The sequence below is a fragment of the Coregonus lavaretus genome (assembly GCF_964263955.1).
Source record: "Coregonus lavaretus genome assembly, contig: HAP1_SCAFFOLD_1866, whole genome shotgun sequence".
Taxonomy (NCBI): Eukaryota; Metazoa; Chordata; class Actinopteri; order Salmoniformes; family Salmonidae; genus Coregonus; species Coregonus lavaretus.
The window spans coordinates 36157-63478 of record NW_028156427.1 but is presented as its reverse complement, the minus strand read 5'-3'; the positions used below and the strand labels follow the sequence as shown (position 1 = coordinate 63478).

Below are 27322 nucleotides of genomic sequence, written 5' to 3'. Positions count from 1 at the left end.
AACAATAAAGGCTAATTTACCAAAACTTCTGAAAAGTGATATATAGCGTTTTGGAATGAAACTCTTCTCATGTTTCCCCATCTGAGCTCAGAGTAGATGAGAGACTGAGGGGCGGTTTCCCAGACAGAGTTTAATTGAAGTCAGGACCAGGTAAATTCTACTGAAGTATCTCCCCAAAATCCCCACACGTCTTATTACCTATTCTGTCTGTGTCCCGTATACTCCCTCTCCGGCGTTCCAGGTCACCAGCTCATTATTATGCACACCTGTCACCATCGTTACGCCATCTGCGACCAATCAGACTCACCTGGACTCCATCACCTTCCTGATTACCTCCCCTATATCAGTCACTCCCTTTGGTTCCTTCCCCAGGCGTTATTGATTCTGTTTCAGGGCTTCATGTCTGTACGCTACTCCTGTTTCTTGTTTTGTTCTATATATTATTAAATTCACTTCCTGTACTTGCTTCCTGACTCCCAGCGTACACGTTAGTCTGGCTGTAGCAGGCTGCCTAGTCAATTAAATGTCTTTGGCCCCATTACACTAAAACATGGAGGCACAATGTTGTCCTCATCCATGTCATTTACAAGAACTAAATATTCAAACCGTTCTGTATATGAGCTCCACTGCTCAATACTTTCATCAAACTGTCCAATGTTTCCAACAATTCCAGCCATTTTTCATTTCTCAATAAGCTCCTGATTGTCACTCACTTCAGTATTGTCCACAGCAATATTTTCCTCAGTCACGTGATCTTCATTCACTTCACTCACTGACATTTCCTCCTAAATTCGCTCATTTAGCAGATTTAATTAAAAGGTTTGTCTTCATAGTTGAAAAAATGTCCTATCCTTTAATCACGTTGTTTTCCCGCTCCAATGTCCGTCTCGAGTCCTTTTCTGCCGTCCATGACGATGTTAACTCCAGTGGTGGAAAAAGTACCCAATTGTCATACTTGAGTAAAAGTAAAGATACCTTAATAGAAAATGACTCAACTAAAAGTGAAAGTCACCCAGTAAAATACTACTTGAGTAAAAGTCCAAAAGTATTTGGTTTTAAATATACTTAAGTATCAATAGTAAATGTAATTGCTAACATATACTTAAGTATCAAAAGTAAAAGTACAAGTATAAATCATTTCAAATTCCTTACATAAAGCAAACCAGACAATTTTCTTGTTTTTAAAATGTACGTTCAGCCAGAGGCACACTCAGACAACAATTTACAAACAAAGCATTTGTGTTTAGTGAGTCTGCCAGATCAGAGGCAGTAGGGATGTTCTCTTGATAAGTGCGTGAATTGGACCATTTTCTGTACTTTTGGGTGTCAGGGAAAATGTATGGAGTAAAAAGTACATTATTTTCTTTAGGAATGTAGTGAAGTGAAAGTAAAAATTGTCAAAAATATAAATAGTAAAGTCAAGTACAGATACCCAAAAAAATTACTTAAGTAGTACTTTAAAGTATTTTTACTTAAGTACTTTACACCACTGGTTAACGCTCTTTCTTAGCTAGCTGGACTATGCACTTGCCTCTGCTAGCAATACACTGTGCTAACATTAGCCTAGACTGGACCACAGAAAATAACAGATTTAAACAGTTGTAAAAACCCACTTCTTCCAGACAGAATAGTTCCTGTAGATTCAGACTTACTCATCGCCAGTCTGTTGTTATGTCTCGTGGGTTTCATAACCACGTCTGTATAACAATTCAATAATGATGAGACGGGAGACAGGAATCAGTTCAACGATTTATCTGGAACGTGATCATCTCAACACATACAAACCCCCATGATGCTCTGCAGCACAACCCCAATATACAGCAAATACATAAATAAGTAAATGGACACTAAACAAAACTCATAGAGGAATTTAAATGTTCAGTTGTAGAAAGTAAGGCCATGGGATAGGGTCAGAAAGGTCAGTATGTTTGATAACTTGTTACAGAGGTGACATAACAAGCATAAGGTCCATTATAACACAGTGAAGTAGAGGTGGGAGCTAAAAGCAGTCATGGACAGTGAGACAGTGTGAGGAGGTCAGGGGTGAAACACTAGATCAGGACAGGTAGAAATGGCAGGGCTGGAAATAGACACAGAGACACATTCTGATCATGGCTCAGACCTGACCTGAGACACCCAAACAGAAGATGCCATAGCAAAGTCCTGTCCAGTAGGCTATATGGGATTTCCTTTCATCAAAATTCAACACATGGAAATGTGTCAGTGTGTGTGTGTGTGTGTGTCCAGTGTGTGTGTGAATCTAGTGTGTGTGTGTGTGTCTAGTGTGTGTGTGTGTGTGTGTGTGTGTCCAGTGTGTGTGTCCAATGTGTCAGTGTGTGTGTGTGTGTGTGTGTGTCCAGTGTGTGTGTGTGAATCTAGTTTGTGTGTGTGTGTGTGTCCAGTGTGTGTGTGTGTGTGTCCAGTGTGTGTGTGTGTGTCAGTGTTACCATGGTTATTATTTACAGGGACACTGAGGAGTCAAGATAAACCATAAACCCTGGATAGATTGGCTCAGTGAATGTGGAGTGGAATGTGTACAGGTGGGTCAGTGTGTCAGAGGAGACTCTGTAGAAGGACAGAGTGCCGGCTGGCCAGTCCAGATACACTCCTACTCTGTGGGGGCTGGAGGAGGGGACGTCTATGGTAGTGGACTTATTATTGTGACAGGCAGAGTAACTGTTGTCAGAGCAGAACAGACTCCAGGACTTGTCATTACATCCAATCCCACAACCCACTCCTCTCCTGCTGATTCCTTTATATGTCACTCCTATAACAGCCCCTCTCCCACTCCACTCTACCTCCCAGTAACAGCGCCCAGTCAGACCCTCTCTACACAGCACCTGTTCCCAGACCTCAAATCTCTCTGGGTGATCAGGATACGGCTGCTCCTCTCTCCTACGTGTCACCTTTCTGTTCTCCTCAGACAGAGAGAGGAATCTGTTTACTGTGTTTGTGTCCAGTGTGAGATCACAGACATCTGATGGATGAAACCAGACACAATATTAGAAATCATCATCATTCACATTAGAATGTTAACTCACTTTTCACTAATTCATTTAATGTAGATGTTTCTAGGTATCAAAAGGAGAAGTTAAGGTAACTTGAGACTTGTTGAATGATCATATGTTATACTGTATGGTAATATAAAACACACTTATTCCCATTAATTACACACACACCCTGAACACACACATTTCTAAAGTCACACGAACACGCCACACACAGACACACATATTGTCAAAGCAACTCTTTGTAAACTTTGGTGTCCCTGATTTGTGCTTCTGTAGAACTACAGCTGATATTTAATATGACCAAGTAAGTAATGATGGTGGTCTTTGACTTTACTTGAATTAAGACTTATTCTTAGTCATATTCTTCACAGCAGTCAACACTCACATTTTCTAAGCCCAGGTTTCATTGTGTTCTCTCCACCATGTTCCACACTGTAGCGGCAAGCAGAAGAACAGACAGTCATTGAGGGATACACCTGAACTTACACACACACACACACACACACACACACACACACACACACACACACACACACACACACACACACACACACACACACACACACACACACACACACACACACACACACACACACACACACACACACACACACACAGTCAGCTTATAACTTTGTCCAAGTGTGTGTGTGTGTGTGTGTGTGTGTGTGTGTGTGTGTGTGTGTGTGTGTGTGTGTGTGTGTGTGTGTGTGTGTCCACTCTGTGTGTGTGTGTGTGCGTCCTTTGTGTGTGTGTGTCCAGTGTGAGTGTGTGTGTGTGTGTCCAATGTGTATGTGTACATTGTGTGTGTGTGTGTGTGTATATGTGTGTGTGTGTGTGTGTCCAGTGTATATGTGTGTGTGTGTGTCCAGTGTGTGTGTGTGTGTGGATCTAGTGTGTGTGTGTGTGTGTGTGTGTGTGTGTGTGTCCAGTGTGTGTGTGTGTGTGTGTGTGTGTGTGTGTCCAGTGTGTGTGTGTCCAGTGTGTGTGTGTGTGTGTATGTGTGTGTGTGTCCAGTGTGAGTGTGTGTGTGTGTGTGTCCACTCTGTGGAAAAACTCTTTGTTTCCCTTTTGTGCCAGTGTGTGTGTGTGTCCAGTGTGTGTCCGTCCAGTGTGTGTGTGTGTCCAGTGTGTGTGTGTGTGTGCATGTGTGTCAAGTGTGTGTGTGTGTGTGTTTGTGTGTGTGTGTACAGTGTGTGTATGTGTCCAGTGTGAGTGTGTTTGTGTGTCCAGTGTGTGTGTGTGTGTGTCCATTGTGTGTGTGTGTCCAGTGTATTTGTGTATCCAGTGTGTGTGTGTTTGTCCAATGTACATGTGTGTCCAGTGTGTGTGTGTGTGTGTGTGTCCAGTGTGTGTCTGTGTGTGTCCAGTGTGAGTGAGTGTGTCCAGTGCGTGTCCAGTATGTGTGTGTTTGTCCAGTGTGTGTCTGTGTGTGTGTGTGTGTGTGTGTGTGTGTGTGTGTGTGTGTGTGTGTGTGAGTCCAGTGTGTAAGCGTGTGTGCGTGTGTGTCCAGTGTGTGTGCGTGTGTGTCCAGTGTGTGTGTGTGTGTGTCCAGTGTGTGTGTGTGTGTGTGTCCAGTGTGTGTGTGTGTCCAGTGTGTGTTGTGTATCCAGTGTGTGTGTGTTTGTCCAATGTGCATGTGTTTCCAGTGTGTGTGTGTGTGTGTGTGTGTGTGTCCAGTGTGATTGTGTGTGTGTCCAGTGTGTGTGTGTGTGTCCAGTGTGTGTGTGTTTGTCCAGTGTGTGTCTGTGTGTGTGTGTGTGTGTGTGTGTGAGTCCAGTGTGTAAGTGTGTGTGCGTGTGTGTCCAGTGTGTGTGTGTGTGTCCAGTGTGTGTGTGTGTGTGTCTGTCCAGTGTGTGTGTGTGTGTGTGTCTGTTCAGTGTGTGTGTGTGTGTGTGTGTCCAGTGTGTGTGTGTGTGTGTGTGTGTGTGTGTGTGTGTGTGTCCAGTGTGTGTGTGTGTGTGTGTGTGTGTGGGTTTGTCCAGTGTGTGTGTGTGTACAGTCTTTTTGTGTGTGTCCAGTGTGTGTGTGTGTGTGTGTGTGTGTGTGTGTGTGTTTGTCCAGTGTGTGTGTGTGTGTGTGTCCAGTGTAAGTGAGTGAGTGTGTGTGTGTGTGTGTGTGTGTCTATTGTGTGTGTCCAGTTTGTGTGTGTGTCCAGTGTGTGTGTACAGTCTGTTTGTGTGTGTCCAGTGTGTGTGTGTGTGTGTGTGTGTGTGTGTGTGTGTGTGTCCAGTGTAAGTGAGTGAGTGTGTGTGTGTGTGTGTGTGTGTGTGTGTGTGTGTGTGTGTGTGTGTGTGTGTGTGTGTGTGTGTGTCTGTTGTGTGTGTCCAGTTTGTGTGTGTGTCCAGTTTGTGTGTGTGTGTCCAGTGTGTGTGTGTTTGTCCAGTGTGTGTGTGTGTGTGTCCAGTGTGTGTGTTTGTGTGTGTGTGTGTGTGTGTGTGTCCAGTGTGTGTGTGTCCAGTTTGTGTGTGTGTGTGACCAGCATGTGTGTGTTTGTCCAGTGTGTGTATGTTTGTCCAGTATGTGTGTGTTTGTCCAGTGTGTGTGTATTTGTCCAGTGTGTGTGTGTATGTTTGTGTGTGTGTGTTTGTCCAGTGTGTGTGTGTGTCCAGTGTAAGTGAGTGAGTGTGTGTGTGTGTGTGTGTGTCCAGTGTGTGTGTGTGTGTCCAGTTTGCGTGTGTGTCCATCGTGTCTGTGTGTGTCCACTGTGGGTCACACACAAACACACTGGACACAAACACACACACTCACACTGGTCACACACACACACACACTGGACACACACACACACACACACAGGACCCACGCACTGGACACACACACACACACACACACACACACACACACACACACACACACACACACACACAACCACACACAGTCTTTATATAACTTAGTCCAAGTGGTGGTCAGAATGTTTGTCTTAACTAGCCTGATAACTCCAACATGTCTGATATGAACATTGACATAAACCCTCTACATACTTGAGTTTCTCCAGTCTGCAGTGTGGATCCTCCAGTCCAGCAGAGAGCAGTCTGACTCCTGAGTCTCCTGGGTGATTGTAGCTCAGGTCCAGCTCTCTCAGGTGTGAGGGGTTTGACTTCAGAGCTGAGACCAGAGAAGCACAGCCTTCCTCTGTGACTAGACAGCCTGACAGCCTGACAAAGAGTTAAATCATATTAAAACCACACTGCTATTCTTTGGTGGTGAAAATAGTGGCAGTATATTTTTTCAACATATTCAGATATATCAGCGTCCTGAAACCTGACATATCTATTCATAAATTAATGTATCATTATTAGAAATGACAAATTATCAAAGTATTGCTTGTAGATAGAAAAATGCACATTACAAATATTTGAGTAGACTGACCAGAGCAGTTTAAAAAGCAGTATCAGTCAAAAGACAGACAGTGAGGTATCAGATTTAGATTGTATTGAGTATACAGTCCACACCATCTCTATTTTGACAGTGAAGATAACATTTTAAATGTGGCTCTATACTCCAGCATTTTGGATTTCAGATCAAATATGTCAAATGAGGTGACAGTATATAATGTCACCTTTTATTTGAGGGTATTTTAATACATATCTGTTTCACCGTTTAGAAATGAAACCACTTTATGTATCTAGTCCCCCCATTTGAAGAAGTCATAAGTATTCTGACCAATTCACTTATAGTGTATTAAAGTAGTCAAAAGTTGAGTATTTGGTCCCAAACTCGTTGGTTGCATTTGCAGTTTGTTTTGGTTGTGTTTTGGGTTATGTTTTGCCCGATAGTAACTGAATGGTGGATGATGACTGGAGTAATTTTCTGTCTAAGTGAGTAGATAACATGTTTCTAAACACTACTAAATTAATCCTGATGACATGATTAAGAAAAATCATGAATGAATCATGAATAATTATGAGTGAGAAAGTTACAGAGGCTACAATAAAACATGCTAACCTCTCACCATTAACCTCAAATAAAAGGTGACATTCTGTACTGTTGCCTAATATGAAACATTATATCTCAAATCCAAAATGATGGAGCATAGCACCAAATTTAAAACGGTAAGCTTCACTGTCCAAACACATATGGTGTGGACTATGTGTGCCTGGTAAACACATGTGGATCTGGTGAACAGTTATAACTTGTTGACCAACTACAGGAATACTGACCTCAGAGTCTCCAGTTTACAGTGGGGATTCCCCAGTCCAGCAGAGAGCAGCTTCACTCCTGAATCCTTCAGGTCATTGATACTCAGGTCCAGCTCTCTCAGGTGTGAGGGGTTTGACTTCAGAGCTGAGACCAGTGAAGCACAGCCTTCCTCTGTGACTAGACAGCGTGACAGCCTGCAAAGAGTCAAATTATATTAAAACCACACTGATATTCTTTGGTGGTGAAAAGAGTGGCAGTATATATTTTTCAACATATTCAGATATACAGTGGGGAAAAAAAGTATTTAGTCAGCCACCAATTGTGCAAGTTCTCCCACTTAAAAAGATGAGAGAGGCCTGTAATTTTCATCATAGGTACACGTCAACTATGACAGACAAAATTAGATTTATTTTTTCAGAAAATCACATTGTAGGGTTTTTTATGAATTTATTTGCAAATTATGGTGGAAAATAAGTATTTGGTCAATAACAAAAGTTTCTCATTACTTTGTTATATACCCTTTGTTGGCAATGACACAGGTCAAACGTTTTCTGTAAGTCTTCACAAGGTTTTCACACACTGTTGCTGGTATTTTGGCCCATTCCTCCATGCAGATCTCCTCTAGAGCAGTGATGTTTTGGGGCTGTCGCTGGGCAACACGGACTTTCAACTCCCTCCAAATATTTTCTATGGGGTTGAGATCTGGAGACTGGCTAGGCCACTCCAGGACCTTGAAATGCTTCTTACGAAGCCACTCCTTCATTGCCCGGGCGGTGTGTTTGGGATCATTGTCATGCTGAAAGACCCAGCCACGTTTCATCTTCAATGCCCTTGCTGATGGAAGGAGGTTTTCACTCAAAATCTCACGATACATGGCCCCATTCATTCTTTCCTTTGCACGGATCAGTCGTCCTGGTCCCTTTGCAGAAAAACAGCCCCAAAGCATGATGTTTCCACCCCCATGCTTCACAGTAGGTATGGTGTTCTTTGGACGCAACTCAGCATTCTTTGTCCTCCAAAAACGATGAGTTGAGTTTTTACCAAAAAGTTATATTTTGGTTTCATCTGACCATATGACATTCTCCCAATCCTCTTCTGGATCATCCAAATGCACTCTAGCAAACTTCAGACGGGCCTGGACATGTACTGGCTTAAGCAGGGGGACACGTCTGGCACTGCAGTATTTGAGTCTCTGGTGGCGTAGTGTGTTACTGATGGTAGGCTTTGTTACTTTGGTCCCAGCTCTCTGCAGGTCATTCACTAGGTCCCCCCGTGTTGTTCTGGGATTTTTGCTCACCGTTCTTGTGATCATTTTGACCCCACGGGGTGAGATCTTGCGTGGAGCCCCAGATCGAGGGAGATTATCAGTGGTCTTGTATGTCTTCCATATCCTAATAATTGCTCCCACAGTTGATTTCTTCAAACTAAGCTGCTTACCTATTGCAGATTCAGTCTTCCCAGCCTGGTGCAGGTCTACAATTTTGTTTCTGGTGTCCTTTGACAGCTCTTTGGTCTTGGCCATAGTAGAGTTTGGAGTGTGACTGTTTGAGGTTGTGGACAGGTGTATTTTATACTGATGACAAGTTCAAACAGGTGCCATTAATACAGGTAACGAGTGGAGGACAGAGGAGCCTCTTAAAGAAGAAGTTGGAGGTCTGTGAGAGCCAGAAATCTTGCTTGTTTGTAGGTGACCAAATACTTATTTTCCACCATAATTTGCAAATAAATTCATTAAAAATCCTACAATGTGATTTTCTGGATTAATATTTCTCAATTTGTCTGTCATAGTTGACGTGTACCTATGATGAAAATTACAGGCCTCTCTCATCTTTTTAAGTGGGAGAACTTGCACAATTGGTGGCTGACTAAATACTTTTTTTCCCCACTGTATCAGCGTCCTGAAACCTGCCATATCTATTCATAAATGAATGTTTCATTATTGGAAATGACAAATTATCAAAGTATTGCTTGTAGATAGAAAAATGCATATGACAAATATTTGAGTAGACTGACCAGAGCAGTTTAAAAAGCAGTATCAGTCAAAAGACAGACAGTGAGGTATCAGATTTAGATTGTATTGAGTATACAGTCCACACCATATCTATTTTGACAGTGAAACTGACATTTTAAATGTGGCTCTGTACTCCAGCATTTTGGATTTGAGATCAAATGTTTCATATGAGGTGACAGTATATAATGTCACCTTTTATTTGAGGGTATTTTCATACATATCTGTTTCACCATTTAGAAATGAAAGCACTTTATGTATCTAGTCCCCCTATAACAGAGGGGGTATGATCCTTGTTCCTCTGTAACTTTCTCATTCATCATCATTCACAATTCATTCATGATTATTCATAATCATGGTAGCATCCACATGAATGTAGAAGTGTTCAGAAACATATTCTATTTTTACTGACAATACAAGTGAAGTGACTCCAAAATGACAGGACATTATTCACCATTCAGTTTCTATTAGGAAAAATATAATCTAAAACACAACCAAGACAAACTGCAAATGTATTCAACAAGTTTGTAGAATCACAAGCTTGATGTAATCACTGCAGGCAAAGAATATTGGACCAAAACACTAAACTTTTGACTAAATGAATTTGTCTAAATAATTATGACTTTTTCAAATGGGAGAACTACATAATAAAGTACTTTCATTTCTAAACGGTAAAATATACAGTGAGGGAAAAAGTATTTGATCCCCTGCTGATTTTGTACGTTTGCCCACTGACAAAGACATGATCAGTCTATCATTTTAATGGTAGGTTTATTTGAACAGTGAGAGACAGAATAACAACAAAAAAATCCTGAAAAACACATGTCAAAAATGTTATAAATTGATTTGCATTTTAATGCGGGGAATAAGTATTTGACCCCTCTGCAAAACATGACTTAGTACTTGGTGGCAAAACCCTTGTTGGCAATCACAGAGGTCAGACGTTTCTTGTAGTCGGCCACCAGGTTTGCACACATATCAGGAGGGATTTTGTCCCACTCCTCTTTGCAGATCTTCTCCAAGTCATTAAGGTTTCGAGGATGACGTTTGGCAACTCGAACCTTCAGCTCCCTCCACAGATTTTCTATAGGATTAAGATCTGGAGACTGGCTAGGCCACTCCAGGACCTTAATGTGCTTCTTCTTGAGCCACTCCTTTGTTTCCTTGGCCGTGTCTTTTGGGTCATTGTCATGCTGGAATACCCATCCACGACCCATTTTCAATGCCCTGGCTGAGGGAAGGAGGTTCTCACTCAAGATTTGACGGTATATGGCCCCGTCCATCGTCCCTTTGATGCGGTGAAGTTATCCTGTCCCCTTAGCAGAAAAACACCCCCAAAGCATAATGTTTCCACCTCCATGTTTGACGGTGGGGATGGTGTTCTTGGGGTCATAGGCAGCATTCCTCCTCCTCCAAACACGGCGAGTTGAGTTGATGCCAAAGAGCTCGATTTTGGTCTCATCTGACCACAACACTTTCACCCAGTTCTCCTCTGAATCATTCAGATGTTCATTGGCAAACTTCAGACGGCCATGTATATGTGCTTTCTTGAGCAGGGGGATCTTGCGGGCGCTGCAGGATTTCAGTCCTTCACGGCATAGTGTGTTACCAATTGTTTTCTTGGTGACTATGGTCCCAGCTGCCTTGAGATCATTGACAAGATCCTCCCGTGTAGTTCTGGGCTGATTCCTCACCGTTCTCATGATCATTGCAACTCCACGAGGTGAGAACTTGCATGGAGCCCCAGGCCGAGGGAGATTGACAGTTCTTTTGTGTTTCTTCCATTTGCGAATAATCGCACCAACTGTTGTCACCTTCTCACCAAGCTGCTTGGCGATGGTCTTGTAGCCCATTCCAGCCTTGTGTAGGTCTACAATCTTGTCCCTGACATCCTTGGAGAGCTCTTTGATCTTAGCCATGGAGTTTGGAATCTGATTGATTGATTGCTTCTGTGGACAGGTGTCTTTTATACAGGTAACAAGCTGAGATTAGGAGCACTCCCTTTAAGAGTGTGCTCATAATCTCAGCTCGTTACCTGTATAAAAGACACCTGGGAGCCAGAAATCTTTCTGATTGAGAGGGGGTCAAATACTTATTTCCCTCATTAAAATGCAAATCAATTTATAACATTTTTGAAATGCGTTTTTCTGGATTTTTTTGTTGTTATTTTGTCTCTCACTGTTCAAATAAACCTACCATTAAAATTATAGACTGATCACTTCTTTGTCAGTGGGCAAATGTACAAAATCAGCAGGGGATCAAATACTTTTTCCCTACCTGTATATGTATGAAAATCTTTAAATAAAAGGTGACATTCTGTACTGTTGCATAATATGAAACATTGTATCTAAAAACCAAATTTAAAACTGTAAGCTTCACTGTCCAAACACATATGGTGTGGACTATGTGTGCCTGGTAAACACATGTGGATCTGGTGAACAGTTATCACTTGTTGTCCAACTACAGGAATACTGACCTCAGAGTCTCCAGTTTACAGTGGGGATTCCCCAGTCCAGCAGAGAGCAGCTTCACTCCTGAATCCTTCAGGTCATTGTTACTCAGGTCCAGCTCTCTCAGGTGTGAGGGGTTTGACTTCAGAGCTGAGACCAGAGAAGCACAGCCTTCCTCTGTGACTAGACAGCCTGACAGCCTGCAAATAGTCAAATCATATTAAAACCACACTGCTATTCTTTGGTGGTGAAAATAGAGTGGCAATATATTTTTTCAACATATTCAGATATATCAGTGTCCTGAAACCTGCCATATCTGTTCATAAATTAATGAATGTTTCATTATTAGAAATGAACATATATTGATTGTAGAAAGAAACATGTATAGTACAAATATTTGAGTAGACTGACCAGACTAGTTTAAAAAGCAGTATCAGTCAAAAGACAGACAGTGAGGTATCAGATTTAGATTGTATTGAGTATACAGTCCACACTATATCTATTTTCACAGTAAAGCTAACATTTTAAATGTGGCTCTGTACTTCAGCATTTTGGATTTCTGATTAAATGTTTCATATGAGGTGACAGTATATAATGTCACCTCTTATTTGAGGGTATTTTAATACATATCTGTTTCACCGTTTAGAAATGAAAGCACTTTATGTATCTAGTCCCCACATTTTAAGAATTAATATATATTCTGACCAATTCACTTATAGTGTATTCAAGTAGTCAAAAGTTTAGTATTTGATCCCATATTCTTTGAATGCAATGCCTACATCAAGCCTGTGACTGCCATGATTGAGAAAGATCATGAATGAATCATGAATAATAATGAATGAGAAAGTTACAAAGGCTACAACAAAACATGCTAACCTCTCACCATTAACATCAAATAAAAGGTGACATTCTGTACTGTTGCCTAATATGAAACATTATATCTCAAATCCAAAATGCTGGAGCATAGCACCAAATTTAAAACTGTAAGCTTCACTGTCCAAACACATATGGTGTGGACTATGTGTGCCTGGTAAACACATGTGGATCTGGTGAACAGTTATCACTTGTTGACCAACTACAGGAATACTGACCTCAGAGTCTCCAGTTTACAGTGGGGATTCCCCAGTCCAGCAGAGAGCAGCTTCACTCCTGAATCCTTCAGGTCATTGATACTCAGATCCAGCTCTCTCAGGTGTGAGGGGTTTGACTTCAGAGCTGAGACCAGAGAAGCACAGCCTTCCTCTGTGACTAGACAGCCTGACAGCCTGTAAAGAGTCAAATCATTTTAAAACCACACTGCTATTCTTTGGTGGTGAAAATAGTGGCAATATATTTTCTCAACATATTCAGATATATCAGTGTCCTGAAACCTGCCATATCTATTCATTAATTAATGAATGTTTCATTATTATAAATGACAACTTATCAAAGTATTGCTTGTAGATAGAAACATGTATAGTACGAATATTTGAGTAGACTGACCAGAGCAGTTTAAAAAGCAGTATCAGTCAAAAGACAGACAGTGAGGTATCAGATTTAGATTGTATTGAGTATACAGTCCACACCATATCTATTTTCACAGTAAAGCTAACATTTTAAATGTGGCTCTATACTCCAGCATTTTGGATTTGAGATCAAATGTTTCATATGAGGTGACAGTATATAATGTCACCTTTTATTTGAGGGTATTTTAATACATATCTGTTTCACCATTTAGAAATGAAAGCACTTTATGTATCTAGTCCCCCTATTTGAAGAAGTCATAAGTATTCTGACCAATTAACTTATAGTGTATTAAAGTAGTCAAAAGTTTACTATTTGGTCCCAAACTCGTTGGTTGCATTTGCAGTTTGTTTTGGTTGTGTTTTGGGTTATGTTTTGCCCAATAGTAACTGAATGGTGGATGATGACTGGAGTAATTTTCTGTCTAAGTGAGTAGATAACATGTTTCTAAACACAACTAAATTAATCCTGATGATGCCATGATTAAGAAAAATCATGAATGAATCATGCATAATAATGAGTGAGAAAGTTACAGAGGCTACAACAAAACATGCTAACCTCTCACCATTAACATCAAATAAAAGGTGACATTCTGTAATGTCACCTAATATGAAACGTTTTATCTCAAATCCAAAATGATGGAGCATAGAACCAAATGTAAAACTGTAAGCTTCACTGTCCAAGCACATATGGTGTGGACTATGTGTGCCTGGTAAACACATGTGGATCTGGTGAACAGTTATCACTTGTTGACCAACTACAGTAATACTGACCTCAGAGTCTCCAGTTTACAGTGGGGATTCCCCAGTCCAGCAGAGAGCAGCTTCACTCCTGAATCCTTCAGGTCATTGATACTCAGATCCAGCTCTCTCAGGTGTGAGGGGTTTGACTTCAGAGCTGAGACCAGAGAAGCACAGCCTTCCTCTGTGACTAGACAGCCTGACAGCCTGCAAAGAGTCAAATCATTTTAAAACCACACTGCTATTATTTGGTGGTGAAAATAGTGGCAATATATTTTCTCAACATATTCAGATATATCAGTGTCCTGAAACCTGCCATATCTATTCATTAATTAATGAATGTTTCATTATTATAAATGACAACTTATCAAAGTATTGCTTGTAGATAGAAACATGTATATTACGAATATTTGAGTAGACTCACCAGACCAGTTTAAAAAGCAGTATCAGTCAAAAGACAGACAGTGAGGTATCAGATTTAGATTGTATTGAGTATACAGTCCACACCGTATCTATTTTCACAGTAAAGCTAACATTTTAAATGTGGCTCTCTGCTCCAGCATTTTGGATTTGAATCAAATGTTTCATATGAGGTGACAGTATATAATGTCACCTTTTATTTGAGGGTATTTTAATACATATATGTTTCACCATTTAGAAATGAAAGCACTTTATGTATCTAGTCCCCCTATTTGAATAAGTCATAAGTATTCTGACCAATTAACTTATAGTGTATTAAAGTAGTCAAAAGTTTAGTATTTGGTCCCAAACTCGATGGTTGCATTTGCAGTTTGTTTTGGTTGTGTTTTGGGTTATGTTTTGCCCAATAGTAACTGAATGGTGGATGATGACTGGAGTAATTTTCTGTCTTAGTGAGTAGATAACATGTTTCTAAACACTACTAAATTAATTCTGATGATGACATGATTAAGAAAAATCATGAATGAATCATGAATAATAATGAGTGAGAGAGTTACAGAGGCTAAAACAAAACATACTAACCTCTCACCATTAACCTCAAATAAAAGGTGACATTCTGTAATGTCACCTAATATGAAACGTTTTATCTCAAATCCAAAATGATGGAGCATAGAACCAAATGTAAAACTGTAAGCCTCACTGTCCAAACACATATGGTGTGGACTATGTGTGCCTGGTAAACACATGTGGATCTGGTGAACAGTTATCACTTGTTGACCAACTACAGGAATACTGACCTCAGAGTCTCCAGTTTACAGTGGGGATTCCCCAGTCCAGCAGAGAGCAGCTTCACTCCTGAATCCTTCAGGTCATTGTTACTCAGGTCCAGCTCTCTCAGGTGTGAGGGGTTTGACTTCAGAGCTGAGACCAGAGAAGCACAGCCTTCCTCTGTGACTAGACAGCCTGACAGCCTGCAAAGAGTCAAATCATTTTAAAACCACACTGCTATTATTTGGTGGTGAAAATAGTGGCAATATATTTTCTCAACATATTCAGATATATCAGTGTCCTGAAACCTGCCATATCTATTCATAAATTAATGTATCATTATTAGAAATTATCATAATATTGCTTGTAGAGAGAAACATGTATAGTACAAATACTTGAGTAGACTGACCAGAGCAGTTTAAAAAGCAGTATCAGTCAAAAGACAGACAGTGAGGTATCAGATTTAGATTGTATTGAGTATACAGTCCACACTATATCTATTTTCACAGTAAAGCTAACATTTTAAATGTGGCTCTATACTCCAGCATTTTGGATTTGAGATCAAATGTTTCATATGAGGTGACAGTATATAATGTCACCTTTTATTTGAGGGTATTTTAATACATATCTGTTTCACCATTTAGAAATGAAAGCACTTTATGTATCTAGTCCCCCTATTTGAAGAAGTCATAAGTATTCTGACCAATTAACTTATAGTCTATTAAAGTAGTCAAAGGTTTCGTAGTTGGTTCCAAACTCGTTGGTTGCATTTGCAGTTTGTTTTGGTTGTGTTTTGGGTTATGTTTTGCCCGATAGTAACTGAATGGTGGATGATGACTGGATTAATCTTCTAAGTGAGTAGATAACATGTTTCTAAACACTACTAAATTAATCCTAATGATGCCATGATTTAGAAAAATAATGAATGAATCATGAATAATAATGAGTGAGAGAGTTACAGAGGCTACAACAAAACATGCTAACCTCTCACCATTAACCTCAAATAAAAGGTTACATTCTGTAATGTCACCTAATATGAAACGTTTTATCTCAAATCCAAAATGATGGAGCATAGAACCAAATGTAAAACTGTAAGCTTCACTGTCCAAACACATATGGTGTGGACTATGTGTGCCTGGTAAACACATGTGGATCTGGTGAACAGTTATCACTTGTTGACCAACTACAGGAATACTGACCTCAGAGTCTCCAGTTTACAGTGGGGATTCCCCAGTCCAGCAGAGAGCAGCTTCACTCCTGAATCCTTCAGGTCATTGTTACTCAGATCCAGCTCTCTCAGGTGTGAGGGGTTTGACTTCAGAGCTGAGATCAGAGAAGCACAGCCTTCCTCTGTGACTAGACAGCCTGACAGCCTGCAAGAGTAAAATCATATTAAAACCACACTGCTATTCTTTTTTGGTGAAAATATATTTAAAAACATTTTTCAGATACATCAGAGTCCTGAAACCTGCCATATCTATTAATATATGTATATATACACTATCAGTCAAAAGTTTGAACACACCTACTCATTCAAATTTGTAAAAAAATAAATAAATAAATTACATTGTAGAATGATAGTGAAGACATTAAAACTATGAAATAACACATATGGAATCATGTAGTAACCAAAGAAGTGTTAAACAAATTAAAATATATGTTATATTTGAGATTCTTCAAATAGCCACCCTTTGCCTTGCTGACAGCTTTGCACACTCTTGGCATTCTCTCAACCAGCTTCATGAGGTAGTCACCTGGAATGCATTTCAATTAACTGGTGTGCCTTCTTAAAAGTTAATTTGTGGAATCTCTTTCCTTCTCAATGTGGTTGAACCAATCAGTTGTGCTGTGACAAGGTAGGGGGGTATACAGAAGATAGCCCTATTTGGTAAAAGACCAAGTCCATATTATGGCAAGAACAGCTCAAATAAGCAAAGAGAAACAACAGTCCATCATTACTTTAAGACATGAAGGTCAGTCAATAAGGAACATTTTAAGAACTTTAAGAACAAGTGCAGTCACAAAAACCATAAAGTGCTATGATGAAACTGGCTCTTATTAGGACCACCACAGGAATGGAAGACCCAGAGTTACCTCTGCTGCAGAGGATAAGTTCATTAGAGGTACCGGCCTCAGAAATTGCAGCCCAAGTAAATGCTTCACAGAGTTCAAGTCACAGACACATCACAACATCAGCTGTTCAGAGGAGACTATGTGAATCAGGCCTTCATGGTCGAATTGCTGTAAAGAAATCACTACTAAAGGACACCAATAATAAGAAGAGACCTGCTTGAGCCAAGAAACACGAGCAATGGACATTACACCAGTGGACATTTGTCCTTTGGTCTAGAGTCCAAATTTGAGATTGTTGGTTCCAACCGCTGTGTCTTTTTGAGAAGCGGTGTGGGTGCACGGATGATCTCGGCATGTGTAGTTCCCACTGTAAAGCATGGAGGAGGAGGTGTTATGGTGTGGGGGTGCTTTGCTGGTGACACTGTCTGTGATTTATTTAGAATTTAACCAGCATGGCTACCACAGCATTCTGCAGCGTCACGCCATCCCATATGGTTTAGGCTTAGTGGGACTATCATTTGTTTTTTAACAGGACAATGACTCAACACACCTCTATTTGACCAAGAAGGAGAGTGATTGAGTGCTGCATCAGATGACCTGGCCTCCACAATCACCCAACCTCAACCCAATTGAGATGGTTTGGGATGAGTTGGATCGCAGAGTGAAGGGAAAGCAGCCAACAAGTGCTCAGCATATGTGAGAACTCCTTCAAGACTGTTGGAAAAGCATTCCAGGTGAAGCTGGTTGAGAAAATGCCAAGAGTGTGCAAAGCTGTCATCAAGGCAAAGGGTGGCAATTTGAAGAATCTCAAATATAAAATATATTTTGATTTGTTTAACACTTTTTTGGTTACTACATGATTCCATATGTGTTATTTCATAGTTTTGATGTCTTCACTATTATTCTACAATGTAAAAAATAGTAAAAATAAAGACAAACCCTTGAATGAGTAGGTGTGTCCAAACTTTTGACTGGTACTGTACATACATGAATGAATGTATCATTATTAACAGTAGATAACATGTTTCTAAACACTAATAAATTAATCATTGTGTGTGTGTGTGTGTCAATTGTGTGTTTGTGTGTGTGTCCAGTGACACACCTACTCATTCAAGGGTTTTTCTTTATTTTTAAAAATGTGTGTGTGTTGTCCAATGAGTGTGTGTCCAGTGTGTGTGTGTCCAGTGTGTGTATGTGTGTGTGTCCAGTGTGTGTGTGTGTATAGTATGTGTGTCCTGTGTGTGTGTGTGTGTGTTCAGTGTGTGTGTGTTCATTGAGTGATACAGGAATACTGACCTCAGAGTCTCCAGTTTACAGTGGGGATTCCCCAGTCCAGCAGAGAGCAGCTTCATTCCTGAATCCTTCAGGTCATTGTTACTCAGATCCAGCTCCCTCAGGTGTGAGGGGTTTGACTTCAGAGCTGAGACCAGTGAAGCACAGCCTTCCTCTGTGACTAGACAGCCTGACAGCCTGACAAAGAGGTCATCATGATTTCACAAACACACTGTTAATTTAACACCAGTAGTGTAGAAGGACAATGGCAGATGCATTTGGTTTATTCCCTTAAACAACATATGGATTCATCTTCCGTCTCCTAGAATTGTATGGTCATATTGTTATACTAATGTGAACATCAATGCAGTGATTCAATATGTTTTTCAATATAATATTATATACATACTATAATATATATTTTTCTCTAAACTGATGATTAATACTTAAATATACTTGTATTTACTCACAGAGCAGCTCTGGAGACTTTGACCACTGGCAGCAGCCTCAGAAGACCTTCCTCTGATCTGGAGTATTTCTTCAGGTCAAACACATCCAGCTCATTTTCTGAAGTCAGCAACACAAAGACCAGAGTTGACCACTGTGCAGGTGACAGTTCTTCTTCTGAGAGACTTCCTGATCTCAGGTAGCTTTGGATCTCCTCCACTAGAGAATGGTCATTCAGTTCATTCAGACAGTGGAACAGATTGATGCACCTCTCTGGAGAGGGATTCTCCCTGATCTTCTCCTTGATGTACTTGACTGTTTCTTTATGGCTCTGCGAGCTGCTTCTTGTCTTTGCCAGTAGACCTCGTAAGTGCTTCTGATTGGAGTCCAGTGAGAGGCCCAGAAGGAAGCGGAGGAACAGGTCCAGGTTTCCCGTCTCACTTTGTAAGGCTTTATCCACAGCACTCTTGTAGAAAGTAACTTCAGGCTTGTCTCTGAACAGTGCAAAAAAGTTCCTGGTTGATTGAGGTTTAGCCATTAGATTCTCATTGTTGTTGATGAATGAGAGGAACACATATACAGCAGCCAGAAACTCCTGAATGCTCAGATGCACGAAGCAGTACACCTTGTCCTGGTACAGCACACATTCCTCTTTAAAGATCTGTGTGCACAATCCTGAGTACACTGAGGCTTCATTGACATCAATGCCAGCCTCTTTCAGGTCTTCTTCATAGAAAATCAGATTGCCCTTCACAAGCTGTAGAAAAGCCAGTTTTCCCAGTGACAGAATGCTCTCTTTATTCCAGTGTGGACCTGTCTCTTCTTTCCCAAGATACTTTTCATTCTTCTGTTTGGTATGAAACACCACAAGGTGTGAGTACATCTCAGTCAGAGTCTTGGGCATCTCTTCTGTCTTGTCTGTACTCAACATGTGTTCAAGGACTGTTGCAGAAATCCAACAGAAGACTGGAATGTGGCACATGATGTGGAGGCTCCTTGATGTCTTTATGTGTGAGATGATTCTGCTTGCCAGGTCCTGATCACTGAATCTCTTCCTGAAGTACTCCTCCTTCTGTGGGTCATTGAACCCTCGTACCTCTGTCACCTGGTCAACACACCCTGAAGGGATCTGATTGGCTGCTGCAGGTCGGGTAGTTATCCAGAGGAGAGCAGAGGGAAGCAGATTTCCCTTGATGAGATTTGTCAGCAGAACATCCACTGAGGTTGACTCTGTGACGTCACAACAGATCTTGTTCTTCTGGAAGTCTAGGGGCAGTCGGCACTCATCCAGACCATCAAATATGACCAGAACTTTGTACTTGTCGTAGTTGGAGATTCTTGATTCTTTGGTTTCCATTGAGAAGTGATTGAGAAGTTCAATGAAAGTGTGTTTTTCCCCATTCATCAAATTCAGCTCCCGAAAAGGGAATGAAAATACAAATTGGACATCTTGATTTGCTTTTCTTTCAGCCCAGTCCAGAATGAACTTCTGCACAGAGACTGTTTTTCCAATGCCAGCGACTCCCTTTGTCAGCACAGTTCTGATAAGTTTGTCTTGTCCAGTTAAGGGTTTGAAGATGTCGTTACATTTGACTGCAGTCTCTGGTCTTGCTTGTTTCCTGGTTGTTGTCTCAATCTGTCTCAGCTCATGTTCATTATTGACCTCTCCTGTTCCACCCTCTGTGATGTAGAGCTCTGTGTAGATCTTATTGAGAAGTGTTGGGTTTCCATGTTTAGCGATCCCCTCCAATACACATTGAAACTTCTTCTTTAGATTAGATTTGAGTTCACGTTGGCAAATCACAGCAAGATCATCTGAATGAAGAAATAACACAAGAGGATAATAATATTACATCTGTTTTAATGCCTACAGTATTCTAGGACTGTTATAACATTTTAAATTATAATCATTTCTTCGCTTAACTGACTGTATAAATGTGTAAATGTTTTCATAATGCATTACAGACTGGAGTGACTGATTATATTATTATTGGTATTATCTCTCTCTCTCTCTCTCTCTCTCTCTCTCTCTCTCTCTCTCTCTCTCTCTCTCTCTCTCTCTCTCTCTCTCTCTCTCTCTCTCTCTCTGTCTAAATTAATCAACACAACACATCCCTGCTGCTACTTGTTGAGGTCACTAGGTGTTGTGTTAAGGCTGCTACAATATCATTGAGTTACACAGCTACTTTAGCTGTACTTTAGCTACAGCTTTTAAATGTTCTAAAACAGCATTCAACATGAGGCAGACAGTTCTTACTTTTCTCCAGTGTGTCAGCAAGCTCCTTCTGGTTCATTTTCCTCAGGACGTGCAGTGTGATCTTCAGAGCCCCCTCTCTGGCACTGCTCTCCTGCTTCTCATCTTCAGCATCCACCACTTCCTGATCCTGCTTCTGACTCTCAAAGCCTTCTGGGAGTTCTGGACTAAGAATCCTCTTGAACATCTTCAGCTCGTTCTTCACAAATGTCATAATATTCTCTTCAAGCAACTGAAATAAATCAAGTAAATAAGTTAAGCAAGAGACTAAATGCTTTCTCATTAACGAATGATTGACAGATCACCTTTACTTGAGGTAAACAAAAACAAATGTACATAACAGGACCACATACACTGAATATGGAGGCCAGGTCTGTTTGATGACTATGGGAAGACTGACCACTGAGAATCTTTGACTCTGATCTCTCCTGTTGGTTTCTGTGGACAAAACATGAGATTACATCTCCTCATCCAGGGAGTGCACACACACACACACACACACACACACACACACACACACACACATACACACACACACACACACACACACACACACACACACACACACACACACACACACACACACACACACACACACACACACACACACAGGGAGGGAATGTTGTGTTAGTTTAATATTGATTCAGGACTATGAAAATGGACAAAAGGATTAGCCTATGGATTATGAAAACAACAAAAATAAATGGGAAAATGGGAGAGGAGAAATGACTAGAGACAGTGTTGTTTAACTCACTGACCATGACCCATGAGTTATTCTTACCTTTGTTCAGTAGAAACGTCTCCCTCTCTGAAGAATATAGGTTGATCCATAGACTGGTCACTCTTCATGGAAACACAGCTGGGTACAGGGGAGGCTGGTCTCTCCTGCTTGATTGAACTTCAACACAACAGAGACAAACATTACATCTCTCATCTACTCTGAGCTCAGATGGGGAAACAAGTGTTTCATTCCAAAACGCTATATATCCATTTTCAGAAATGTTCGTAAATTAGCTTTTATTGTGTAAAGAAATAGTGAAAGAGATTGGTGTGTTTTTCACTAGCTAATCATGGTATGGGGTTGTTCAATGACAGACATGTATTTGTTTAAAATCTATCACTTGATGGGTTCATTTCAGAGAGACAAATAATCATGTTTTTTTGCAAAATAATATATATCTGCCTCACTCACAGAGAAATAACTAGTACTGCTAGGTTTTACACAGTAATAATATATTTCTGCCTCACTCTCAGAGAAATAAGTAGTACTGCTAGGTTTTACACAGTAAAATATATATACCTGCCTCACTCTCAGAGAAATAAGTAGTACTGCTAGGTTTTACACAGTAATAATATATACCTGCCTCACTCTCAGAGAAATAAGTAGTACTGCTAGGTTTTACACAGTAATAATATATCTGCCTCACTCTCAGAGAAATAAGTAGTACTGCTATGTTTTACACAGCAATAATATATATATCTGCCTCACTCTCAGAGAAATAAGTAGTACTGCTAGGTTTTACACAGTAATAATATATATCTGCCTCACTCTCAGAGAAATAAGTAGTACTGCTAGGTTTTACACAGTCAAATTTGACCGACCGACTCGATTCGGTAATATGTAGCAACATTTGAAATTGTGTTTTTTACATTGGATAAAAGTAGAGACTCAGCTAGAAAAAGGTATATCATACACTATAGTTGAGGAACAATGGAAAATAATTCTGCTTTGAAAGATGATAAACTTGTAACTTCACTTTTGAGAAAAAACTAAATATATGGTGTTTTTGGTTTATGTCAGTTTCATTGTTTGTTATGCTATAAATTGTTATTTTATGGTTGTAAGTGGTAAAATTAACTAATTAATGAATTACTACTTTAGTAAGGATACACTTTATTCAATACTACTGCAGTTGTTAAATAATTCCAATGGATGGCAGCATAAGACCATGAATGACAAGGTTTGTTTAGTTTTCTCCCTGGATACACCACCACTCCCCCTGACAAGAAAACTCCTGCACACGCTTTTTACTGTCCCTTTCCACACTGCTAACGCAAGAGGAACGACTGAAAAAGCATTTAACAGATTACTGTGAAATAATATAATGATGATTCATGTTTATTATTACCTGTTTTTATACTCATGTTTTGAAATTATACTTCTTTACTATAAAGATTATCAATAAGCCTGAACATTAATTTAGTCACCTCTGGTCGAGAAAAACGTATTTTCCTAGTACATTCATTTGCAGATTCATCAACCAGCAGCAAGCACACTGCCTTCTAGCACAAGCGAGGGGCATGTTGAGGTACATTTGCTAACCGGGAGGGTTGCATGATGTAATTTATTGGTGGGCTGGAAGACGCACTCTTGTCTTATCTATTCCGAGGTTGTTTAATCACAATATTAGATATTTAAAAATGCATGTATACTAGGGTTGAGGTTGGAGCATCTGACTAGTGATTATTTACCCGGGGTTCAACACCTGCTATAGTCACTATTTAATTGCTCTTCCAAAAGCATCACAGGCCTAATACGAGATATATAGCTAGCTAAAGTAATGAGTGACCATTTTAGAAAATCATGGGACATATAGTATTTGGTTGCAGGCTATTTCATGTCAATCATATTGCTGCTTGTAGCCTATAACTGATGCTTCGTGGTCTTATGCTGCCATCTATTGGAAATATTTAGCAATTAAAAGTTATTAATTCACGTACAGACGTTGGTGAGGCAGCTGAGAAATAAAGTGTATTAGATCAGTCTCAAACCTGCCCCACGCCAATTGCTGGACCTTCACACAGAGGTTACTAGGTCACCCAATTCAAACCACATTTGAAAAATAAAACAAATGTGTCTTATTTATCAAGTGTTCTGTTTTGCAATTATACATATAATAAAATAACAACAAAATAATCAAAACGCTATTTAATACTATAACTGTATTTACTAAGATAATATTATTACTAAAATAGTTTCTAAAAGTGTTCTAGGCTACCCTACCCTAGAATTAGGGGTTAGGGTTACAGCTAAAATAGGTTATAAGTAGGGTAAAAGTTTCTGTATAGCACTTTGTGACATATGCTGGTGTAAAAAGAGCTTTATAAATACATTTGATTGATTGTTAGGTTTAGGGTTTATATGGCAAAAAACAGTATGGGTTTATGGCACTCTTGCTCCTCCTTGTGGTCGTATGTGGGTACTACATAACTCATTCATGACACTTGCTAGGCAACTGCGCCGATCTACAAATCCATTAGCTAGACCACCCGATTAGACAACAATCACCCCATTATACCCATTTGGTTTGCAACTCAGTGAACCTGCGCAGCATTCGCTCAATTTGATGCCTACAAACGAAGATTTCGATGCATATCAAATTACCCAGCAGCCACTTAGAAACAACAAGTTGTCAAAAAAATGGTTATTTCTTTAAAACAAATGTCTTCTGGCTGTTTAAATCGACCACATCTTGAAAAAGAGGACAGGGACATGCGTTTTGTTTAGATTGTACACTTTTTTCTTAAAACAAATATGGTTAACCTTGATCAGAAAATGTTTAATGTTTGATGGCTATGCGCCAGCCATCGCCTCTTAAACTGTGTCTCACCTCACTATTGGTGACCACAACATGTACTCAGGTGAACAGTGTGCGTGCTCACCAAGTAGCCGTAACCTTGTTTATAATCAGTTACCTGAGGTAAACCTACAGGGTTAACGCTCACCAAGTAGCCGTAACCTTGTTAATAATAAGTTACCTGAGGTAAACCTACAGGGTTAACGCTCACCAAGTAGCCGTAACCTTGTTAATAATAAGTTACCTGAGGTAAACCTACAGGGTTAACGCTCACCAAGTAGCCGTAACCTTGTTAATAATAAGTTACCTGAGGTAAACCTACAGGGTTAACGCTCACCAAGTAGCCATAACCTTGTTAATAATAAGTTACCTGAGGTAAACCTACAGGGTTAACGCTCACCAAGTAGCCATAACCTTGTTAATAATAAGTTACCTGAGGTAAACCTACAGGGTTAAGGCAGGCAGGTCTCATTGATAACAATAGTGAAGCTGGCATTGTGACGCAGAACAATGGGCTGGGAATAGAACGTTCTGAGGGCGAGTCGGTGTCACGGAGCTCAATAGAACTAATAGGAGCTGGTAGGGTGAAAAATGCCCAAATATAAGGCCTGTTGTTTCGAGATTACTTCATAACCAGGGACATAAGGTAATATTATGAAACTGGGCTCCATGGCGGATGCAATTAACTAATTTTATCAGAAATAAACGTTTTAAAAAATGTCACTTGAGGCGCCCCGAAAATAATATTCAAAAAGTTTGGTCCTTGGACACAGAGGGGTTAACCACTAAAGTTACCATCCATCTAGTGAAGAGAGGAGAACCGGACAGAGGGAGCGTAGGCCAGCATCCATCAACGAGAGAGGGAGAAGCCCTCCACGGTATTTAACAGGTGGAAGAAACAACCAGGGAGCGCCATCGGTCCTCAAGAAATGCAGGCAGCCGGTGATGATGTAGTGGTAGCTAGGATAACTAGGATGCTGCTGGTAGAGTAGCTAGCTTAGCTAGCTGTACCGACTAGCTTGGCTAGCTAGCAGGTCGTTTGTCTGTCCCTCGAGGATGATGACGAATCCAGTGAACCACAAAATGAAACAAGAATAGCGATTGAAAAGGATCTGGCTACACTCATACTGTCACTGACCAAAAAGCAAATTGAACAATAAACTTCGGTGCCTCAACATTGTAACGAACTCCGTCGTTGTTCCCCAAGATCACCTCAGACCACTCTGCACGTAACTGGACAATATGCTTGGCACCAAACCGTACGTGGACGCGGACAGTTCTGTACGGGGGGACGCGACAGTTCCAGAACGCGGACATGAGCAGAGCAACACAATAAACTGAACACAGTCTTTACAGTGGCTTACATTAGTAAAATGAATTTGCTATTATAATTATAATTATTATATCGTAAAACAAAATTATTACTTTTTTTAAAACAATATTTTGAGATCTGGGCCCATATCCACAAAGTGTCTCAAAGTAGAAAATTGGTCATATAAGTGCTGAGAATAAAGACTTCTACTCTTATGGGTATAAATTAAAGCTATGCATGAAGCCTCTAGTCCCACCTAGTCGGTAGATATTTAGGACACCTCATGAGCTAACCAGTTAAGAGTTAACAGCAGGTGTCTTGATAATACTATAGAATAATGCAGCGAGTCAGTGGTTCCTGCGCCACATGTAATTGCTTTGGAGTAGTTTAAATAATGTTTCTATATTTCTATATGATCAATCCATAAATAATATAGATCTACATGAACAGTTTCTCTTCAGCTTTTGACAATGATTTCTGTATAATAATGATGTATAATAAGTGTTGGTGATTCAATAGCCTAGTTAATCATTCCATGACTTTTAACACACTATCTATGTTTTGCTCAGTCTGGCAAATGAGTTGGAGCTGTGGCAGGTTGTCACGGTTTCGGCCGAGGCTGCTCCTTCTCCTTGTTCGGGCAGGCTTCGGCGGTTGTCGTCTCCGGAGTACTAGCTGCCACCGTTCTATGTTTCGATGTTTGATTGGTTTTGTCTGTTTTGTTACACCTGTTCCTTGTTAGTGTTCATTATGCGTCCTATAAGTTCTCTTGAGTTTTGTCATGTGTTGTGTGTAATTGTTCGTTGTCACTGTGGGATGCTAGTTCGTTTTTGTCTCTCTGTTCGGTGTAGTAGAGAGCTCCGCACTTTTGTGCCTTTGTATGTACTTTACCGGTGTGCGTAAAGTTCGCTTGCCTGCCAGGTTGTATGTAGCCGTGTTTGGCTTGTTCTTTTTGTCTTCACTAAAGACGTCAGTACGAAGCCTCTGTGTGTCCTGCGCTTGATTCCACACCACTTCTACACTCAACTGTGACACAGGTGTTGGACCTGTGGCCGAAAAGTGTCCAGTTTGAATCCCGGGCCAGGCGCTGGAAAGAACGGGCGGAATTGATCTGATCACTGGAGGGCTGTTGTGTTCACGTCCTCAAATCATTCACCTTTCATTGGGCCCTTGAGCAAGGCCCTTAACCCCACAACATGCTCTCCATCCAGGGGCGCTGCACTGCAGCTTGAACCTGTGCTGGTCTCAACTCTATGTGTGAGGTCTGCTGTTTGGGGGGGTTGAGAACGGAGCAGACGTGGGCCATCGTTCAAACAAAGAGATGCCTCCCTGGCCACCAGTGTGTT

The 27322-nt window shown here is 40.5% G+C and overlaps 2 protein-coding genes across 2 annotated transcripts; both read right to left on the bottom strand.

Annotated features, from left to right (window-relative positions):
• Positions 1 to 2459: 2459 nt before the first annotated feature.
• LOC311126349 (uncharacterized protein) lies at positions 2460 to 18516 on the bottom strand (the record flags this gene model as incomplete). Its single annotated transcript, XM_084200352.1, has 10 exons — positions 18410 to 18516; positions 16240 to 16413; positions 15070 to 15243; positions 13886 to 14059; positions 12701 to 12874; positions 11636 to 11809; positions 7172 to 7345; positions 5993 to 6166; positions 3391 to 3443; positions 2460 to 2977 (listed from the first exon to the last, which is right to left on the bottom strand). The coding sequence occupies exons 1-10, from the start codon at positions 18463 to 18465 to the stop codon at positions 2460 to 2462; spliced, it is 1845 nt and encodes a 614-aa protein (XP_084056478.1). The 5' UTR covers positions 18466 to 18516.
• Positions 18517 to 18710: 194 nt separating this feature from the next.
• LOC311126350 (NLR family CARD domain-containing protein 3-like) lies at positions 18711 to 21167 on the bottom strand. The gene is made up of 2 exons (XM_084200353.1): positions 21090 to 21167; positions 18711 to 20647 (listed from the first exon to the last, which is right to left on the bottom strand). Exons 1-2 carry the CDS (start codon positions 21124 to 21126, stop codon positions 18852 to 18854), a joined length of 1833 nt encoding a protein of 610 aa, XP_084056479.1. The 5' UTR covers positions 21127 to 21167; the 3' UTR covers positions 18711 to 18851.
• Positions 21168 to 27322: the final 6155 nt, after the last annotated feature.

What these genes read in the sequence shown, in the direction of transcription:
- LOC311126350 (XM_084200353.1), bottom strand. Translation starts at nt 21,126, where the DNA reads ATGAACCAGAAGGAGCTTGCTGACACACTGGAGAAAA. An exon ending in TGCTGACACACTGGAGAAAA is followed by an intron (nt 20,648 to 21,089) that starts GTAAGAACTGTC and finishes TTCTTCATTCAG; the next exon opens with ATGATCTTGCTGTGATTTGC.